The sequence below is a fragment of the Dermacentor variabilis genome, chromosome 2 (genome assembly GCF_050947875.1).
Source record: "Dermacentor variabilis isolate Ectoservices chromosome 2, ASM5094787v1, whole genome shotgun sequence".
NCBI lineage: Eukaryota > Metazoa > Arthropoda > Arachnida > Ixodida > Ixodidae > Dermacentor > Dermacentor variabilis.
In genome coordinates, this window is record NC_134569.1 from 27,186,926 (window position 1) to 27,204,812 (window position 17,887).

At 45.1% G+C, this 17,887-nt stretch overlaps 1 protein-coding gene across 2 annotated transcripts; it reads right to left on the bottom strand.

Annotated features, from left to right (window-relative positions):
• Positions 1–8,158: 8,158 nt before the first annotated feature.
• Positions 8,159–12,773, bottom strand: LOC142571538 (dual specificity protein phosphatase 3-like). 2 transcript variants are annotated; one of them, XM_075679973.1, is made up of 4 exons: positions 12,294–12,773; positions 10,853–11,102; positions 8,429–8,642; positions 8,159–8,386 (listed from the first exon to the last, which is right to left on the bottom strand). In XM_075679973.1, the coding sequence occupies exons 1-3, from the start codon at positions 12,502–12,504 to the stop codon at positions 8,468–8,470; spliced, it is 636 nt and encodes a 211-aa protein (XP_075536088.1). In that variant the 5' UTR covers positions 12,505–12,773; the 3' UTR covers positions 8,159–8,386; positions 8,429–8,467. The 2 variants fall into 2 exon arrangements, with proteins under 2 accessions (XP_075536088.1, XP_075536087.1); XM_075679972.1 differs by having other exon boundaries at positions 8,159–8,642.
• Between the last annotated feature and the right edge of the window lie 5,114 nt (positions 12,774–17,887).

The following is a 17,887-nucleotide window of genomic DNA, read 5'->3' on the forward strand; positions in this document are numbered from 1 at the left end:
TACACTATGGAGCGGTAGGGGGTGGCGTTCTTAAAGTCTATCGTGAAGCCCCGTAGAGCCCAGTAACCTTAGTAACACTAGTAAGGCCTTCAGAGTGGGTGTTCTTTGGAAGCACTGATTTAAAGCTTTTAGTTCTGATAGTGGACGATTGTCCAGTTGGTCCAGCACACTGCACATGACTTGTCTCTGGGCACTATCTCGTGAGCAGACACAGCTAATGTGTGCTAGCGTCTCATCGCTGCTGCATGTGTCGTACGTGGGGCTGTTGGCCATTCTAATAAGGAAAGCATATAAGTTTGTAAATGCAACGTCTAGCGACAGACGGTACAGCATGGTCTGTTCACGTCGTGTTAACCCAAGCGGTAGATGCATCCGTATATCCGGAGACAACGAATGCAAACGACACATGGTGAAAACGTTCGAATCCCACCGGGGCAAAGTACATTCATTGGATATCAATCGCGGCCCAGTCGCAGCGTCTGTTCGCGAAGGCGGAACCAAGACAACTTGACTATTTTCATGTGCAGATCGGGCGCCTTCGTTTGCGTGGTCATTCCCGTTGATGTTCCAATGTCCTGGAAGCCGCTGAAATATTATTTTGTGTCGCTTATCATGGCTGTGATGATGTATCTGTCGAATTTCTGAGGCCAGTTGTTCATTGGGTCGGTGGCGCATTGGGCTTTGTATGCACTGAAGGGCTGCCTTAGAGTCACTAAAGATTGTCCGTTGTTGCGCTGATTCCTGATTGATGAATTCATGTGCAGCACGGAATTCCGCAAGCTCTGCACCCGTCGAAGTGGTAACACATGAAGTCTTCAACCTGATTTCTTCAGATTTTGCCAAGATGATGACTGCAGCAGCAGAGCTGTTGAATTTTAGCGACCCATATGTGTAGACATGTTCCCGGAATCTGTGCACGTTGTAAATGTGTTTCAAAGTTGCTTGCTTCAAAGCTTGCAACGGCGCTCCAGATTTCTTTCTGATGCCCCAAACTGTCACTTGCACTTGAGGCCGGCGCAGACACCAAAATGGGTCTGATAATCGTGTGACAGGCGTGAATTGTGAGGGCAAGTAGGACTAATGCCTTACGACACTTCTGGCAAATGTAAAATGTGGCCTTGTTATGATCGACCTGTCAAGTGCGAGAAACGTTTAGGCGTGCATTCCCATAAAGAGATAATTGCACTCTTCCCCGAAAAAGCTTCACCCCTTTATGCCTTGAGCAGACACAAAGGGAAGGACGAAGAGGAGAAGTCAGGAAGCGCAGGAGCTCGTCGACTTCTCAACCTGACAAACGCACTGGCATTTCCACAGGTTCCCCAAGTTTTCCAAGAAGACATCGACTACCACAAGACCGCGAAGGGTTTTTAAGGCCGTCCTGGCCCCCGTGGTAATCAGAACCACTCGAGAACTCGGATAGTCGCAACCATGTACCACTGAAGTGAATACATTCATTTTTACTTTTTTTTTTCCTCATCACGATGCCCGCCTTCGTCGTCGTTTCCTGATTCTTGCGGTGAAGACCCACCTCACCCGGTCGAGCTTGCATCAGCTGGTTGGAAGCAATAGGATACTCCACCCTTCGTCCTGGCTTCAGCAGAATGTTGAACGCTTGACTTTCTTTGAGAATTTGCCAGGTTTTAGTTTATGTGTTTTGTAAAACGGTAAGTTAGTTTCTGTACTTGCAGGCTCCTGTTGCAAGCTTCCTCACGTCGCAGCAGAGTAAGACAGTTCTCCTTCGGAACTGACCATAATTTAAGCAAACGGAGAAAGCCAGAATTATTACTTTGTGAAGAGCTGGAAATTGAGGTTGGAAAAACTCAGAGAAAACCGCAGCTTATTGAGGCGATCGAGAAGTGCGGGGCTCTTGAGGACGAAATTTCAGAAGCATGGAAAGATAGAGAAACAAGCTGAGAAAGCTGAACAAAAAGAAGCTGCAGAAAGAAGGGAACGAGAGCAACAGAGAGCGCACGAACTAAAGCTAAAAGAACTAAACGTGCAGCGCGATCTGGCCAGGCAATTGGCAAATAACATCTCAATAAATGAAAGACGTTCACGTGAAGCAGGAGTAAAAGTAAGGAATCTCATGCTGTCGTACAAGGTAAACGATGACATGGGATTGTTTCTAGTTACTTTTGAACGAACCTGAGAGAAAAACGGATTGGCACTAACGAGTTGGCCACAAGAGATTCTGACTGTTCTTCCTATCGAAGCAACCAAAATAATTGCAAGGCTAACTAGATACGACGCAGATGACTATCAGAAAGTAAAAGCTGTGTTGCTAAGGAAATATCGGCTCTCAGCTGAGGCATTCCGTCGTCGTTCTCGGGAGACCAATAGAACGCCGGGCGAGTCTTTTCAAGATTTCACTTATAAGCTGAAAGTCAATTTAAATGAGTGGCTAAAAGGGGAAGATGCGTTCGGTTGTCACGACATGGTTGTTGAATTAACCTGCCTGGAGCAGTTCTATGGGTCCTTGAGCGAATAGATGCGCCCGTGTATTCAAGATAGGTCGGGCGAAGAGGGCTTGTAACGTGCTGCATTGCTAGCAGATGAATTCGCTGCCCGTCGCGAATCCGAGAAAACACGCGTCAGGTCATTCACTAAATTCAGCAAAAAGGAAAACAGGCGCCCCATTCGCCATTAAAAAGGTGGAGGTGAGACAAAAGAAATGCAGTTCGATAATTCAGGAGAGAATAACACCGCAGTAAAAGACGAAAGAAAAACATAAAAAGCGCTTGGAGGCTAGAAAACCGGTCGTCTGTTTCAGTTTCCAGGAGCCTGGACGACTTGCGATCGGCTGTCGGTAGCCTAGAATTGTTTTTTTTTTCTTTCGTGAATGGCAACGATGATGACTTGGCCCTCTTAGAACCCTACCTTTCCGACCTAGTAGTGAAGGGAATGGCTTGTAAGGTACTTAAGGACTAAGCTCTGACAATGGACATTGTACACCCTGCGTTTGTAAAACCTGAGGATTTCACCAAGGAACATCTGAAAATTTGATGAAATTGATTTGATTAGCCCTTTTATCTTCATGTAGGTAAGAATGTGATTGCTTCCGTGAGTTTCTATATCTACCAACCAATGGACGCAGCGAGTGAGGCATAGCGAGACAAAAGTCTAAACAACTGCTTTACGTCCGGCCGCGCAGAAACGTGGGACTGTCATCGTTTAGTCAGCAAAGTTCATGATCGCAGGCAAAGAAAACGAGGTTTCTTCCTTTGGAATTTACTTTGGTGCTTCCCCAAAGTGAATTATGTGCGTTAAAGTCCCCAACAACAAGGACCAGCAGTCATATCTAAAATGTCACTCAGTCTCTGTTTACAGAAACAATTTGATGGAGAAAGGTAAGCGCCCACTAAAGTAAACGCAAGTTTGTGTTTTTTTACCGTCAACAAGACATGCTCATTACGGTCATGAGGCCGTACTGGATGAACCACGTAAGTCCGTTCGCACCGTATGTAGATGATCACTTTGCTAATGTCATTAGAAGTCAATGACACATAAGGTTAATATCATTATCCTGAGAGCCGAACGGGTTTCTGTAGGTTTGGTTCACAGACAACAATAATGATTGGCGAAAACGTATTGGCGGAAATCAGCTATACGGGATTTCAGTCCACGGGCATTCCATTGCATGATGGTCGCTTCCTTGACTTCTCTGAAGGACGGCTGAGGCGGTAGAACCATTGGCTTGCTATGCGAGGCTCGCAAGAACCAGATCAAGACCGTCCAGCACTTGCAGTGCACCCCGAGCAGATGGCGTCTGCATGTCATTCACCATCACGCGAATGGCTTTCATTAGAAACTTGATTCTTTCGATTACTAGCGCGTCTTCACCTTGCACCCGATCTGTGCCGTCATTGGTGCGTCGAGAGTCCACCGTCGGTCTTTGTTCTGCTGGAGGATTTAATGCCGGAAGTGTAGGCCAGGCGTTTGCAGTAGATGTACGCACTGCGTCACCAGACACCGTATTGTCAGTGCTGTTGATCGCCTTGGGAGCACCAGCTGTAGGAAGTAGCATCTTTCTTAGCAGACGAAGATCGTCTGTGGCAGGCACGACACCGTTGCACTTTGACGGCAGCCTCTTTGTGCGTCGAGTTGTCTCTCACTATTTGTTTGAGGACTTTCAGCTCTGTCTTATGTCTCGGGCAGTCCTTCGACGATGCTTCATGGAGACCAGAGCAACTGGCACACTTGAAGTCAGTCGCGCGGCAAGCATCAGCGTTGTGCTGCTCAGAGCATTTTGGGCACACGGTCAAACTTTTGAATATATCGTTGACATGGCCGGTCTTCAAACAATTACGGCACTGAAGTGGTCTCGGAACGAAAGGTCGCACTGGATGATGAAAAATCTAACTTTCACGTGTGACAGCAAGCTTCCTTAATTGAAAGTTATCTTCACACAATGTGATCCACCTAGGCGACGGAGTTCAATAATAGTTACATCCGCTGTGGCGGGTTTAATCAAAATAGGCAGGTCCTTGTCGATGACTCACTCATCGACATCATAAATTACTCCTGATAAAGTATCACTGTCCTGTGGTATTATGTTGCGAACATTTATGCTGCCCAGCACATTGTGCACAAATTATCCAGCGCTGCGCTGTTCTTGACATCAACTGCGAGGATATTCTTGCGGGTGTTAATTCTCACATCCGTAATCTCATTCGGAACAAGAACCTCTAGTGTGACAGATATGGCTTGCCTGTTTAGCCGATTCAAGACGTCGGTCGGCGTTTCCGTCAAGAAGAGGATGGTATGAACCGCGTCATTGTCCTTTGCCATCGCTGTCGCCCTTGTTGAAGACGAGGAAGCAGTGACAATTCTCCTCTTTCCTTTTTGCCTGACAACTATCAAGTAGTCACCGCCATCCGACACACCTTCTTCTGAATCAGAGTAGTACAGCATGGTGTCCTCGCTGCCTGTGTCCCTCATGAGGCTGTTGCGCTTCCTCGGAGCGCTTGACGCTGTGACGTATGTCTCAGCCGAGCGCCTATAGCTGATTCCGTTTCCATCGCCGAAGGTATCGGGAGCGGCCCCTCCCGAAAACACGCAAAAATACTCGTAAAATTAGAGCAGTACAAAACTGGGTTCCACACAAGAGCCACTTCTTCGTCGTTTTTCTTTTTCAACAGACACAGCACAAGTCACACAAAGTTAATTATTAATTTATCTTTTCTATAATTCAGTTAGTAAGTACCGGTAATTTCCCCTGTGTTATCCTTGGTGTCATTGTTTGTTGACTTATTATGATATAAAGTGTATCACTGCTAGTTTGCAGTCAGACTAGAGAGATACACACGCCGTGAGCCACTCAGAGGCGAGAAATAAAAGTTTTCCTTATGCGAAGAAAAGTTTTCCATGGCCGTATTGCGTAACGACTCATTTCATTTTCCTCCTTTTCATCCATTGTCAAAAGCTAGAACGTGGCACGGACGCCGCCGTTATAACTATATAATCTATATAATCTATATATAATCGTTATAACTATATAACTATATAACTTATAATCGTCATCTACCTTGATGCGTTTCCTTTCTTTAACGCTGTGAGCCCGGTACTTTCCATTAACGAACGGCACGCGCGTTATCAGCATGATAGCATTGACAGGAAATGCTGCGGTAGTGGCAGCGGCAGCGCAAATTACCGCGACTGCCCGCAATCACCTCCGCGGGTGAAATGTTGTGTGTGCGCGAGCGATGTAACTACATATGTTCACCATCTCCTGTTGGAAAGAACAGCAGTAGAGGCATTCCAGAAGCAGCCTGGCAAAGGCGGTAACGCTCTTCAAGAATTGGAAGCGACCGCGGACTGACATGAGAGGCATTTAAGTCGCTATAGTGCTTCGCCTGTGAAACTTCCATACGAAGTCATAGACTTAGCCCGATTTACTTTACCCGCTTTCCCAAAGGTGCCAAAAATACAAATCCATACATTGTTGTCTCTCTCTCTCTCTCTCTCTCTATGCGGATGATTGGCACCCTTTCTTGTCTGACAGCACTGTATATACCCGCTAACTCTGCTTTGACGTAGTGTGAGCCAGCCCAGGGGCAGCTTCTTCTTACGCGATATATCAATGAAATGACCTCGGATGACGCATTACAATCTTTCCTCACGTTCTGTGCGCGCGGCGTTGGTTCGAGTGAGGTATCTATTATCCAGTCAGTTCGTTTTCTGACACACACCAAAGAGGGAGTGATTATTTGTGATAAATAATGAAAGCTATATAGATTTCCGTGACATTTTCATTCTCTGAACTCAGACACCGCGAAAAGCGATGTGAAACTCACTACACGTATTGAGACTCCGTTAAACATGTTACCATGCGGTCCCATAGATTTGACCACTTTCATTAGATCACTAAGTGAGGGCGGTGTTGGCTCGCCTTGAATAGTGAAATAGCACTTAGAGCTTTACCAAGCGTGCCCATCTGCCATGGCGAGCTTTCGACACATTCGGTCATGCACAGACGATTCGATCACATCTGTACAGCATCGAACAGTGCGAAATAATTATCGTAAAAAAGTGTCCGCGTGCGTCAAATGAGCTTGCTATCATAAAGTACATCGAGTAATCTTTTTGACACGTTGAACTCCTTTGGTGGACAGGACGGCATTTGAAATCTAGGTTTCTTCATTGCTTACCGTTTCTGGAACGTCTTATGATCCCATGTAGAGAAATATGGGACATCGAGTACAGTTGGCGTGTTCCGTGACCACGTGTGCACTAGTAAAATGTATCTCGTCTTGTTAGTAGTCAGTGCCAGTATAGTATTCAATGCTAGTAGTGGGCAATATGTTCAATGTCTGCTGCGTGGAGACTGTTTCCCTCATCTTAAAATTTACATGATACTCACAGTCATTAGTGCGCGACTCGGCCCTATACAGTAATTGCGTTGGTTTCACTGTTGAACAAGCGCTCGGCGCTTCGGTAGCAAGCGTCCGCTTGATCAGGCTACCTTTCTTAGCCTAACATCTTCAACATTTTACTGTATGCAGCTATTATTTGTCTGTCGATGACCGTAACTGCGAGCGTCAATTTATACACCGCTTCTCTGAGGTATTTTGATATTTCACAAGAAAAGTTGTGCATTCGGCACTTACGTCTTTCCTTCATAGCCGTGCTTACCTGAACATTTAAGCGAACGAGCTTATAATCATGTTTATTATAGTTCCTGAATTCTGCGACGACCTATACATGTCATTTCACTCTTTCACAGCCTGCTATGGGGGCTTTGCATTTGTTTTTGTCAGCTGAAAAATGAGCTGTCAGTTCCCGAATCCTTTTTCTTTTTTTCTCGTTTGGTTCTTTCCATGTTACTCTTTTTCTTCCTTGTCCTTTTTTTAATATTAAGGTCCTAGCTTGTTTAAATGTTCGGAAGCTGTTTACACTTATGCTGTGCACGTGGTGGAAGTGAAGTATAGAAGTATATCCTTTGGGTCGCAAGACACCTGTAATTTCTCTCCTTATAGAAAGACTAGTAATCAGGGGCGTGGTAGTGCTGGTCATATATAGAGTGTGCGAGCAGAAGTGCGAAAGCACACTATGTGCACTCGCCTCAACGAATGTCAGACGAAACAGCACTGCACCAGATGAGATTTATACTTACAAATAATTCGAGCCTGTCAATTTTACAGAATGCAGTGCGCTCGAAATTCGTTCTAGTAACACACCGCAGCATTTCTTCGCGTATAGTGCACTGCTTTTATCGTCACGGCGCGACGACTGTTAAGGCTGTTAATAAAATCCAGCCAACCGTTATGCTGGACATACTATCAGCGATGGCGGTCGCTCGATGGCAAACTGCACTTACGAACGAAAAGCTTTGCGAATTCGGTCCCAGGTGCACGACAGCCTGCATGCAGTTCAACATTTGTTTGTCTTCGAAGGCCGTGCACTAGCTCAGGCGAAAGGAAAGAGCTCGCCAGTCCTTGAGCAGAGACACACCGAAGTAAGAAAAACGACAAACCAAACTGCATGCTGCTCTAATATGAGCAACGCCATTCCACCCGGCACAGAATGTGTAGTTGGGCTTGCACGGGTCCGCTATTTCTTGTAGAAGAAGCACTGGTCTGTACGGGTCAGTAAGAACAAACTAATGCATTGTAAAAGGCACAATAAAGAACGTACATTTGTGATTTCTGAGACATCAAGGTTAGATCAAAGTGACTTATTATTTTATTTGGCTCCTTCTTATATATAATATAAAAGCTTTTGTCTTTTTCGTGTAACTTTTTAATGTTTCACACTTTTACTGTTTTACTGTTTCACAATTAAGCGTTCAAGGCATTTGCAGCCACTTTGGTATCAATTAACCCGTCCGTCAAAACGCGCGCACACACACACAGTCCAGTGAAAGCAGTAAGCACACACGTGTCACTTCCTCTCTCTCTCTCTCTCTCTCTCTCTCTCTCTCTCTCTCTCTCTCTCTCTCTCTCTCTCTCTTCCGCCCTTGTGGAGACAATCAGGACAACGGGGGCGGGGACGCGGCAAGCACGCTTTTCTGCAGCTCTGCCAACTGCCTCAGGAAGCCTTCGTTGGGGCGAACGGCAGGCCTGGCCGTGCGCGTCTTCTCCAGGGCCTGGTGAAGATCCATTCCACGTCGCAGTATCAGAAAGGCCAGCACGAGGGCGCACGACCTGCATGCAAAATCAGAGGGCGCGCCCACTGACATAGAGTCTCGTTCGCAAAAGGAAGTGATCTTTTGTGACTTGACGCGCTGCTTTAACATGTAACAAGGGATATGTTAGCGACAGGAAAACAGAGAAGGCAAAGCGCGAACCCAAAGCCGCGTTCACATCTGTAACGGCATGCACCTTGTGTACACTGCTCAAGAGACAAAAACTTTGAGAAATAGCACACCGGACACAAAAAGAAAAAGAAAGAAGAGACACAGATTAAAAGTACACAGTTCAGTGCCCTCGTCAACGCGAATGCTTAAGGTGGTCGCGTTCTTTCGTTACTTTTTCTTTCTTGTTCAAGATGTCTGCGTTCCAATATTACATTTCCTTTACAGTAACCGCCATTCATATGGCACTTACGCATCTATCAGTACATAGTGCCGTTCAAACGCCTTATTATTTTCCTTCCGTCTGTTCAAAAAAGCGCGTGACAGCTTTAATGTTCGAAATGTGCGGCTCACATGCATGCATGCGCATGTCGCACAATGCGCAGCTACATTTCATGGATGTCAAATCTGTTTGCACGAATAATCATGATCGCTGGGCCTCTAGTTAATACACCTTTTGGTATACGCACAAGCCAAACGGGCCAGCTAGAGACAATATAGTTCGATAACAAATGCGAAAGAATATTACGTGCAGATGCGCAAAGTGCCATTCATACACACGCCAAAGCTTTCAGCGCTACAACATGGCATGGATATCGCGAGCACTTAAACATGCACGCACGCTATGGGCCAAATGGTGTCGCTGTAGTATACGTACACGTTGAAACCACACACACGCTTTTCAAATCACATAAACGGGTCCAGGCAGTATAGTATCATCGACGCAGTTTTCCAGTATTCACGCAGCATCGCCCTCCACCCTGCAAACGCACACATATTTTATCGCAACAGAAATTTACCTACAGCGGGAAAAGTTACTGTGCCCAATGTTTCGGTGAAAAATTAGTTATCTGAATAGAACGCAACGCGAAATATGAGTAGAGTAGTAGACAGGCGCTATAGCTAACAAACAGGTTGTTTCTTTTTTATCTTACGTTTTATTCAGAAGCCACACTTTAAAACCTTGTAGGGAAAAGTTACACAAACAATTCGTCGTAAACACAATACGCTCATTCGCTGCCTAGGTAACTGATCTCCTTTTATATTTATCTTTTTCGGCTTTGGTTGTTTTTCCCGAGTCGCTTGGGAAGTTCCCCAGTGACGGCTTTTTGTGCTTCTAATCCCTAAAATGGCATTTTTAGCACAGCTTCGCACTCAGGAGTCCCTTAACAAAATTTTTAAATAGTTTCGACAGTATCATTGTTATTAAAATCGTGACTCTCGTCATAAACTACCGTAGAGGCACCCCTATTCAGCACAAATGAGCATCTTAAACAATTACAATGGTGTTTCGACTGTTTGCTCACACGCTTTCCCAAAACTACACAATCTACTAAAATGTTTAAGAAAATAGCGGGACATGAAAATGGCATTTTCAATAAAACAACTGAGATTTTCAAGCAGATTCACTGATTCAAATATTGTGACTTTCGTGCGGCTTTAGGACATTCCGCGCCGCTTATGTGAGCTTCTTCCCAGTCTATGACATTGTTTTTCTAACTTCATCTGTTCCTCCTTAACTGAGGGCGCATTAGCTTTTGTGCCTGCAGGCACAACAGCTAATGCGCCCTCAGTTCAGGACGAACACATGAATTTAGAAAAACAATGGTGTGTCATAAGTTCATAACTTGTTTCAGTTCCAGAAGTTTCTTAACAGCTTGGCCACCGCGTGGCTTGATGAGGGTGTGACGTTGTCGTTACGTGGTGAGCTCTTCTTAAAGAGGCAATATAGACAATTCGCCCGTGTGAACACCCCTAAATTACAAAGCTGTTTCGTTAAAGCTTTACTGTTTCTTCGTAGCGTCAATTAGCATTGTGGTGGCATTGTAGTTGCAAGGCCTAAGCACCTCTACTCTACTTTGCTTAATGAAAATGAAAATTCAGTTGAAATTTTCCGGACATCCTGTCTTCATCTCTGCTTCCTGTCCCGTGTTGTCATTGATGCAAAAGACATCAGGTCACCATTTCGCACGCCTTCCGTCCCACAACATCCTAACCGCAACTGCAGCATTCGGTTGGTATCGCTCGTGTATCGCAAGTGTGGAGAAAAGGTGCGGGCACCTGGACACGCCTGCGTTGCAGTGCACGAGTACAGATCCGCCGGAAGAGAGCGCTCCATCAATGAAGTCGCACGCGGTGTCGATGGTAGCCCGAGTCAGCTTGAAGTCTGGGAGATCCAGCAGTTCGAGAGCCAGGTAAGTCAGCCCGAGGTCTTCGTGGAAGTTTGGCACTGTCGGGGCGACCGCGTTCACGACGTGTGTCACAGCGAGAGACTGCAGCAGACACCAATCGGCAGCTGCATCCTGGGAACCTTAAGAGGTCTGGATTTCAGTATGCACAATAAATCTTCTACTGTGCAAGTCCAATACGAAAGGTCTGGTTAAAGTTTTAGGTGGGAACACCACTAAGGACAAACACTTAAATACGTTGGAACGCTTCGTCAAATGTATAAAAAGAGACAGAAAGCAAGGAGAAGAAAGGCAGGGAGGTCAATCGGACGAACGTCCAGTTGGCTACCCTACACAAGGACAAGGGAAATGGGGAATAAAAAGAGGGAAAGATGAAGGGAGCGAACACTATATGCACGCGGGATGATGCAAAGGAAGATTATAAACGGTGACTCAGATCAGCGCGCTTCAATTGCACCAGAGCACGAATAATTTTTGTGACAATGACGGATGTGCTAAAGGCATAAAAAATTAATAAGAGACATGGGGGGTGGGGGGGGGGGTCACACACAACGGAGCATGGGCGCGATAAATGCGCGTGGTCACAGCTACGTTTCCAGACAAGTACGTCATTTCCGTGTCATTTAAGAAGACAGACGGCGCAATGGCAAATTTTTCTTTCAGTTTTAATATTTTGGGAGATACGATTGTTTCTTTTTTTAGTTTTCCTTTTACTTTATTAATGTGCCTTCACGTTGTCCTCGTCCTTGGCGCTGTTCCTGGTATAAATTGAAATAACCGATGAACTTCCACGGTGCCCACGATCTGCGATCTTCCTGTCAATGCCAAACACATACCAGTATGCTTCGCTGTGCGAAAAATATGCTTCACCACAATACATTATGTACGCTTCACTGCACAACGTTACTGTAATACGGTGAAGGTGACTATAGAAGACCGATCTTTATGTAACGCACATAAGACTCTTGCTCATGCTACGACTAACCGATGCTATTCAAGAAAACTGTGCTCAACGCTGCTCACAGCCACAACCACGATTGATGTTCCCTGTAGTATTCAAAAAGCTTACAACCAATATCAGATGAAGACTCTATGGCATGATGCCCATGACACCGCTACTCGCGCTACTTGTGAAACGACGCCCGTAAACGCCTCCAAAAACGCTAACTAGCCAATGCCCCAGTGTATGCCCGACAAAGCAAGCGCAGCTGGCAAGCTTCCGTCTTCGTTAGTCTAGCGAGTCCGAACACGTTCGTCAGCGAAAGCCGTGACCTTCGCTGTGCCGTGAGACGCAACGGAGACATGCGGCTTACCTATGTGAAGTCCTGGAATCACTTCGCCCACCTGAAGATCTGGTTTGAGGTCAGGCACGAAACCCATCGAGCCGTCAAATCGCGGCGATGATACAACGCGTGGCTCTCCTTTTGAGTCGCGCGTCTCGACGAAGTGGCGGCCATCTGCCGTCCTGACGCTCGTCTTCACATTCTTCAGTGATTTTATATCGAAAGAAGTTATGCTCTCCATGCATGTGTTGACGTTGTGGTTATATTAAATTTATATGCACTGATTATTACATGCAATGAACGCAACGTGGGTTTCGTTCGTGCGAAAAGCTGCGCTGTGCTTTCCAATTTTCAGAACGGTTAGAACTATGAACCTTTTACTTTTCGAATTTGCCAACTATCGCTACATCCACTTTTGCTATTTTTATTTATTACATACGGTCTACGGTAACGATCAGCGAACGACAGCAACTTCTGCTCAGCAGCGACACCACCTTTCTTTTAACAAACCTAACAAAGAGCATACGACAGCTACAGTATTGTGCTGCCATCTATGCTTCACAAGAGAAATTACCTTGCACATCTTTCTTCCCGCCTTGTTTGAACGTCATCAGGCTTATTCACGCCATCGTGAAATACATGACGGTTAAAAGGAAAGCCACGTTGAATCTCATTAGAAGTTGGATTATTACAAACCATATACATTTTACATTTTACATGCTTCTGTAAAATTGTTCTGAATAAGAGCGCTTTTAATGCCTTTATTATGACATACTCTCTGCGCTTAATTTAATATGTTCACTGCTTTCACCAGTTCTTATGGCACAAAATGCAATTTTATTCATTAACACAGTTGTTAGATCATTAGTAGACTGTCTCCTGATTTCTTTTTTCATAATATCAAATCTTGCTTTGGTTTAATGTTCTGGTTTTCGTTCTAAATTGTGTTCAGGGTCCAAGTGTATGTCTGTGCGGATTATGTATGTAAAAAAACATGAAACGCACCCTCATATATACGTGAAAGTGCCACGTTAGGCGTTTTGACGTACGTATAATGCACTGGTGAGCCAGGAATGAGCACTGGCACGTACATAACTTAAATCCTTTAAAGTTGGGCATTTCATTTGGAATTGTCAATTTTGAAACAAACTTTCAGTTACTATTCTTTTTTACAAGCAGGGTCAAATAAGCTAACTCAAGCTGTAAAAGAGTAAAATCAGAAGCACTGCATTTAATCTAACCAGCTGCAGCAGCTCTACTGCAGTTACTCTAGGTGTAATACAGTAAAATCAGCAATACTGCGGTTGCGATTCTTCTGCGCAGTAGAGCTTAATTACTCTACGGCCACTTCTCTCTCTAGAAGCGGCATAGTTCCGTTATGCTACACCTGATAGAGTGCATGTGCTCTAGAAAATGCGCCGTATGTAGGGTGCGTCTTTTATTTTTCTTTAGCTGCACCAAATTTTTATTAAGTTGCCTGCGGCCAGATAGCACAATTCTAATCCTTGAGCTTAGGCTAACATTACTTCTAGGAGATGTCAAAATGCTTAAGTGAATAATTAACCTAATTGTATTAACTAACTGTTTAATTAATCACATTGCGGCACATATTTTCCTCTACGAATTGTAACTATAGTGAGCTTGCAAGGCATATCGACTTGGAACGAATTCTGAGGATGAAACCGGCTTCGAGTTATGCCCCGTCGATCTAATCGCCGATATACGCCGTCGATCTTGCGATAACAATGGACTTTTGTTGCACTCACTTTTTTACGAAAACGCTCTTTTATGCAATGAAGCCCAAAAGTAACTGGAACGCCACTGAATTTCGTCGGTCACTGAAAACTGGTGCAGTCCTGCAAATGCGTTTCCATTGAATACGTCTCGCGAACTCACAGGAATCCATACGTAGAATGAAATATGTTCCGTAAAGTAATTAATGAAAAAGTTAAGCAATGTAATTGTGTTAATTATTCGATTAGGTATTTTGATTTCTCGTAGAAGTAATCGCCGCCTCGTGTAATTTTAGCTCAAATGTTAGGATTGCGCTATCTACCGCAGGCAATCTTAGAAAATTTGGCGCAGCTAAAAAGAAACACCTGGTACGTGACAAGTAACTACGCCCCCGACAGAGTAACTTTCACAACTTTATGGCACCCTTTGTTTTTAGAATGCAGGGTCCTTGCTTCGCAATGTTCCATTTCATTTGCCATTCTATTCTCATCATCGGTCGCGCCGAATGACCGATCCCATATCCAGGCGATAACCTCGTCGCCACGGCACCAGAGCCACGTCCGAACCAATGACGAAAACACGGTCCCTGGTGTGTATTACGGAGGCGTGACACAAGGGCATTGTACTTCTAGTTTTGTTGTTGTCGCTGCTGCTTCTGCTGCCATTTAAGGCAACAAAATTCACTTCAATTGGTGCAGTCACAGCGAAGGTATAAAATTAAGCATAACTTCTACATCTGCCCGCGGATTGTCGTAAATGTCTTTCAGCTAGCACGAGCTCATGTACGAGCATCAGCGGAGCGCACTTAGGGCTATTGCCTGCATCGAACTGTCACTAGCAGTCCCGACAAGACACGGGTGGTAACACGCCCAAGTCCCAGGGTCTGAATTATCCTACACCAAAGAGGACCCTGGCACATTGCCTTTTATTGCGGACCAAGGCGCCATAGTGACCCCGTCACCGAAGCTTCAAATGATATTTTATTTTCAACCTTGTACATTTAAGGGTGCTCAGGATATGTCGACAACTGACGCATCTGTGCCAAAGATAAGAAATCGCTCTCGCGTCTACGATGTAGTTTCTAGCGTGAGCTCCTCGCAACTCCGACACAACTCATTATCGTTATCCTCACTGACAACTACAATGTACCATAATATTTAAATAAGCGACAAATCATACAGATACAAGTGCAATTAGCGTCCCTTATTGCAGGTGGCATGCTCATAAAAAAGCGAGTTTAGACGCGCCACGTAAATAAACTGCGTCGAAAGATGTGTCCCGTGAATTGTCCGAATTTCTGCACAAATTTTTCAGTTAAGCCAACGCACCTGTTGCAGGTAGATTGGCGGGAATTGACCCGATTCGGCGCATGGCTCTCTCAATCCAACCCACTTTATAGCACTTACACGAAGCCGAAAATTTAGTGCCCAAAGCCAAAACGGAACTTCAAACTTGCAGGATTAATTGACCGACCCGCTTTAAGTTAGCCGATCCGCCAGTGCAGCGGACTTTCGCCTTTTTCTAGACACTCCACCGGGCACAGCTGGCGTATTCAACTAAAACTGTTGAGGTGAAAGTCATCAAATCTGTCGCAATATGCACAGACTACAGAAGTTGGTACACATGAACTGAAGTCCCGATAACATTGTATTAACATTTTAACATGCCAGAAAACGTACTACCATAGCGTGGAGTACCATTTCTCTAGCAACTAACTATATTAATATGAGAACCGGGATAGGTCCAGGTGCAGTACCTTGGGAGATCCGATAGTACAATCAAAATGAGACGTCCGACGCGGGCATTCGTCTCGGAATTCGTGCGCGGATATTGGGATGTAAAGTGGATGTACCACGGACGGAGTTTTATCGCCGGGGCGGCTATCTCGGTAGGTTAATTTTCATGGGTCCGCACGGTTATACGTAAATCGCTTGTAAGCATCGCCACTGCTTTCTCCAGTGTTTCTCTGTCTGTATGCTTGCTTTTTTCTTTGCGCAGTCTTTTGAATGACCGAGATATCCTTCAGCCAGTATGCGAAGTAGACCAACAACACATCCTCCTGAAATACATTCCTCACGCAGCCCGCCTTTATGTGTGCCTCTTCATGGTATGCCGTACTTTCTGCAAAAAAGTGTCTTGTGCGTCAGTTCCTGTACTGCAGCGGTGCTTCGCAATATACTTTACTGTGGCAGCAGTTAAGAGCTCAATATTTGGTCTGCGGTGCCCATTCGGTCGCCGTCTTTTGTTCTCGTATTGTCAACAGGCCACGTCAGCTTCACCCTCCCAGTATTTCCCAACGTTCATAAGGTTACTCATTATTTTAAGAAGGGGGAAGGCAGGTTTATATAAGCAGGACAAAGTTTTCTCGGCACATTTGAAGATGGCTCAACTCTGCCGTCGAGACTCTGGAGAAAGAGAGTTCAACTCAAGAAGACTCTGGAAAACAATCTCCGTCACGTACTCAAGTCCTACAAGGAGCAGACCAGCCGCTGTTCGAAGGAGCGATTCAGGCAATACGCTCTGAATCTGAAGACACTGGAAGATTTCCCTTGCCTCCCTTTGTCAATGCTATAACGGTCCCTGCAGCGTGCAGGCACTTGCCAGTGTACTGCAAGGGCTATATGTGTAAACCACGTTTTCATTATATCTTCTTGGCAGGAGCAAGAATCTGACCGCATGCGAATGAATTTTTAAAATTTGGCGCGTGTCTTGTTCTTCTCTCTCATTGCATAGCGAGGGTCTCGGCTATGGTAGCCTTTATGCCATGAGATAGTATACGAGGGCAACTTATTGGTGAATTGCCTGCTCACCTTCTAGCTTTATAACCTACCTGTCTCTATTGTCGCAATTAACGAAATTCATCATGAACATCGAGAAACTAGCCCGAATCGCCATTTTACTCCTCTTGAGTTCACGTGCTACGCCGTGACTGTGGGTGAAAGGACGTTCCGCATCACCACCGTAATCGTGAGTGGCGCTGGCTTACACGCTAATGGAGGGCGAGGTGTGGTACACTTCACAAATACCCAAGAAACTAGACTTGCGGACGGCCACCGCGGTTCACTGGTAGAGCATCACGTGTGCAATGGTGAAGATGGAGGCTCGGCGCCTAGCTGAAGCAAATTGTATTTTCGCCGACTTTCGTTTTCCTTTTCCTTATTGTTTATACGAGTACTTCTGAATAAAAAAAAACGGTAACTTATCCTATGCTTTCCCTAGCTTCATTGACTGTTCTCTTTGTGTGGTTTTGATCTGGCAGCTCCATAAGTGACGCGTCTGTTAGTGTGATTAAGAGAGTGGATTCTTCGACAGCTCGTTGGATTAGCTCGTGTTTGCAACGCATGCGTTCATGTATTCCTGGTTTGTACTATAAATAATTTAGTTGTATGTGGCACAAATGTCGAAATCGGTATTTTTGGTTAACGCGCTATATACGGTTTGGTATTTTGGTTAAACTGCGCATCCTTTTAGCAGCAGTTATGTGCTTCAGTAAGTACTAACTACGCACGTCTTTTTGGCATTCGTACATTGTCGCTTAGATCGTCTATATGGCTTTTGCTTTAAATGTTTTTCACCATTGCCTACCACCACAAAGCGTAAATAGAAATAAAGAACCACTCAGATGATAGTGTCTGTCCTTAGACTAAAAGGTAAAACCTACTCTAAAAGTACAACTTCTGGTATTTAGAGTCATACCAAAGCGACAGCGGTACTCGAAGGGGTTCTTGTAGAAAATAAATGTGGCGTGTTTGCCGCTCCTCCAGTTGTGCCCCGACACCGCGTGCCAGCTGCGCCATGTTAATCACACGATGTGCGAGAGCGCTATTGTCTGATCGTATATAAGCAGCACGTTGACCTTACCATTTTCCGGCAGACCCTGCATGTGATTA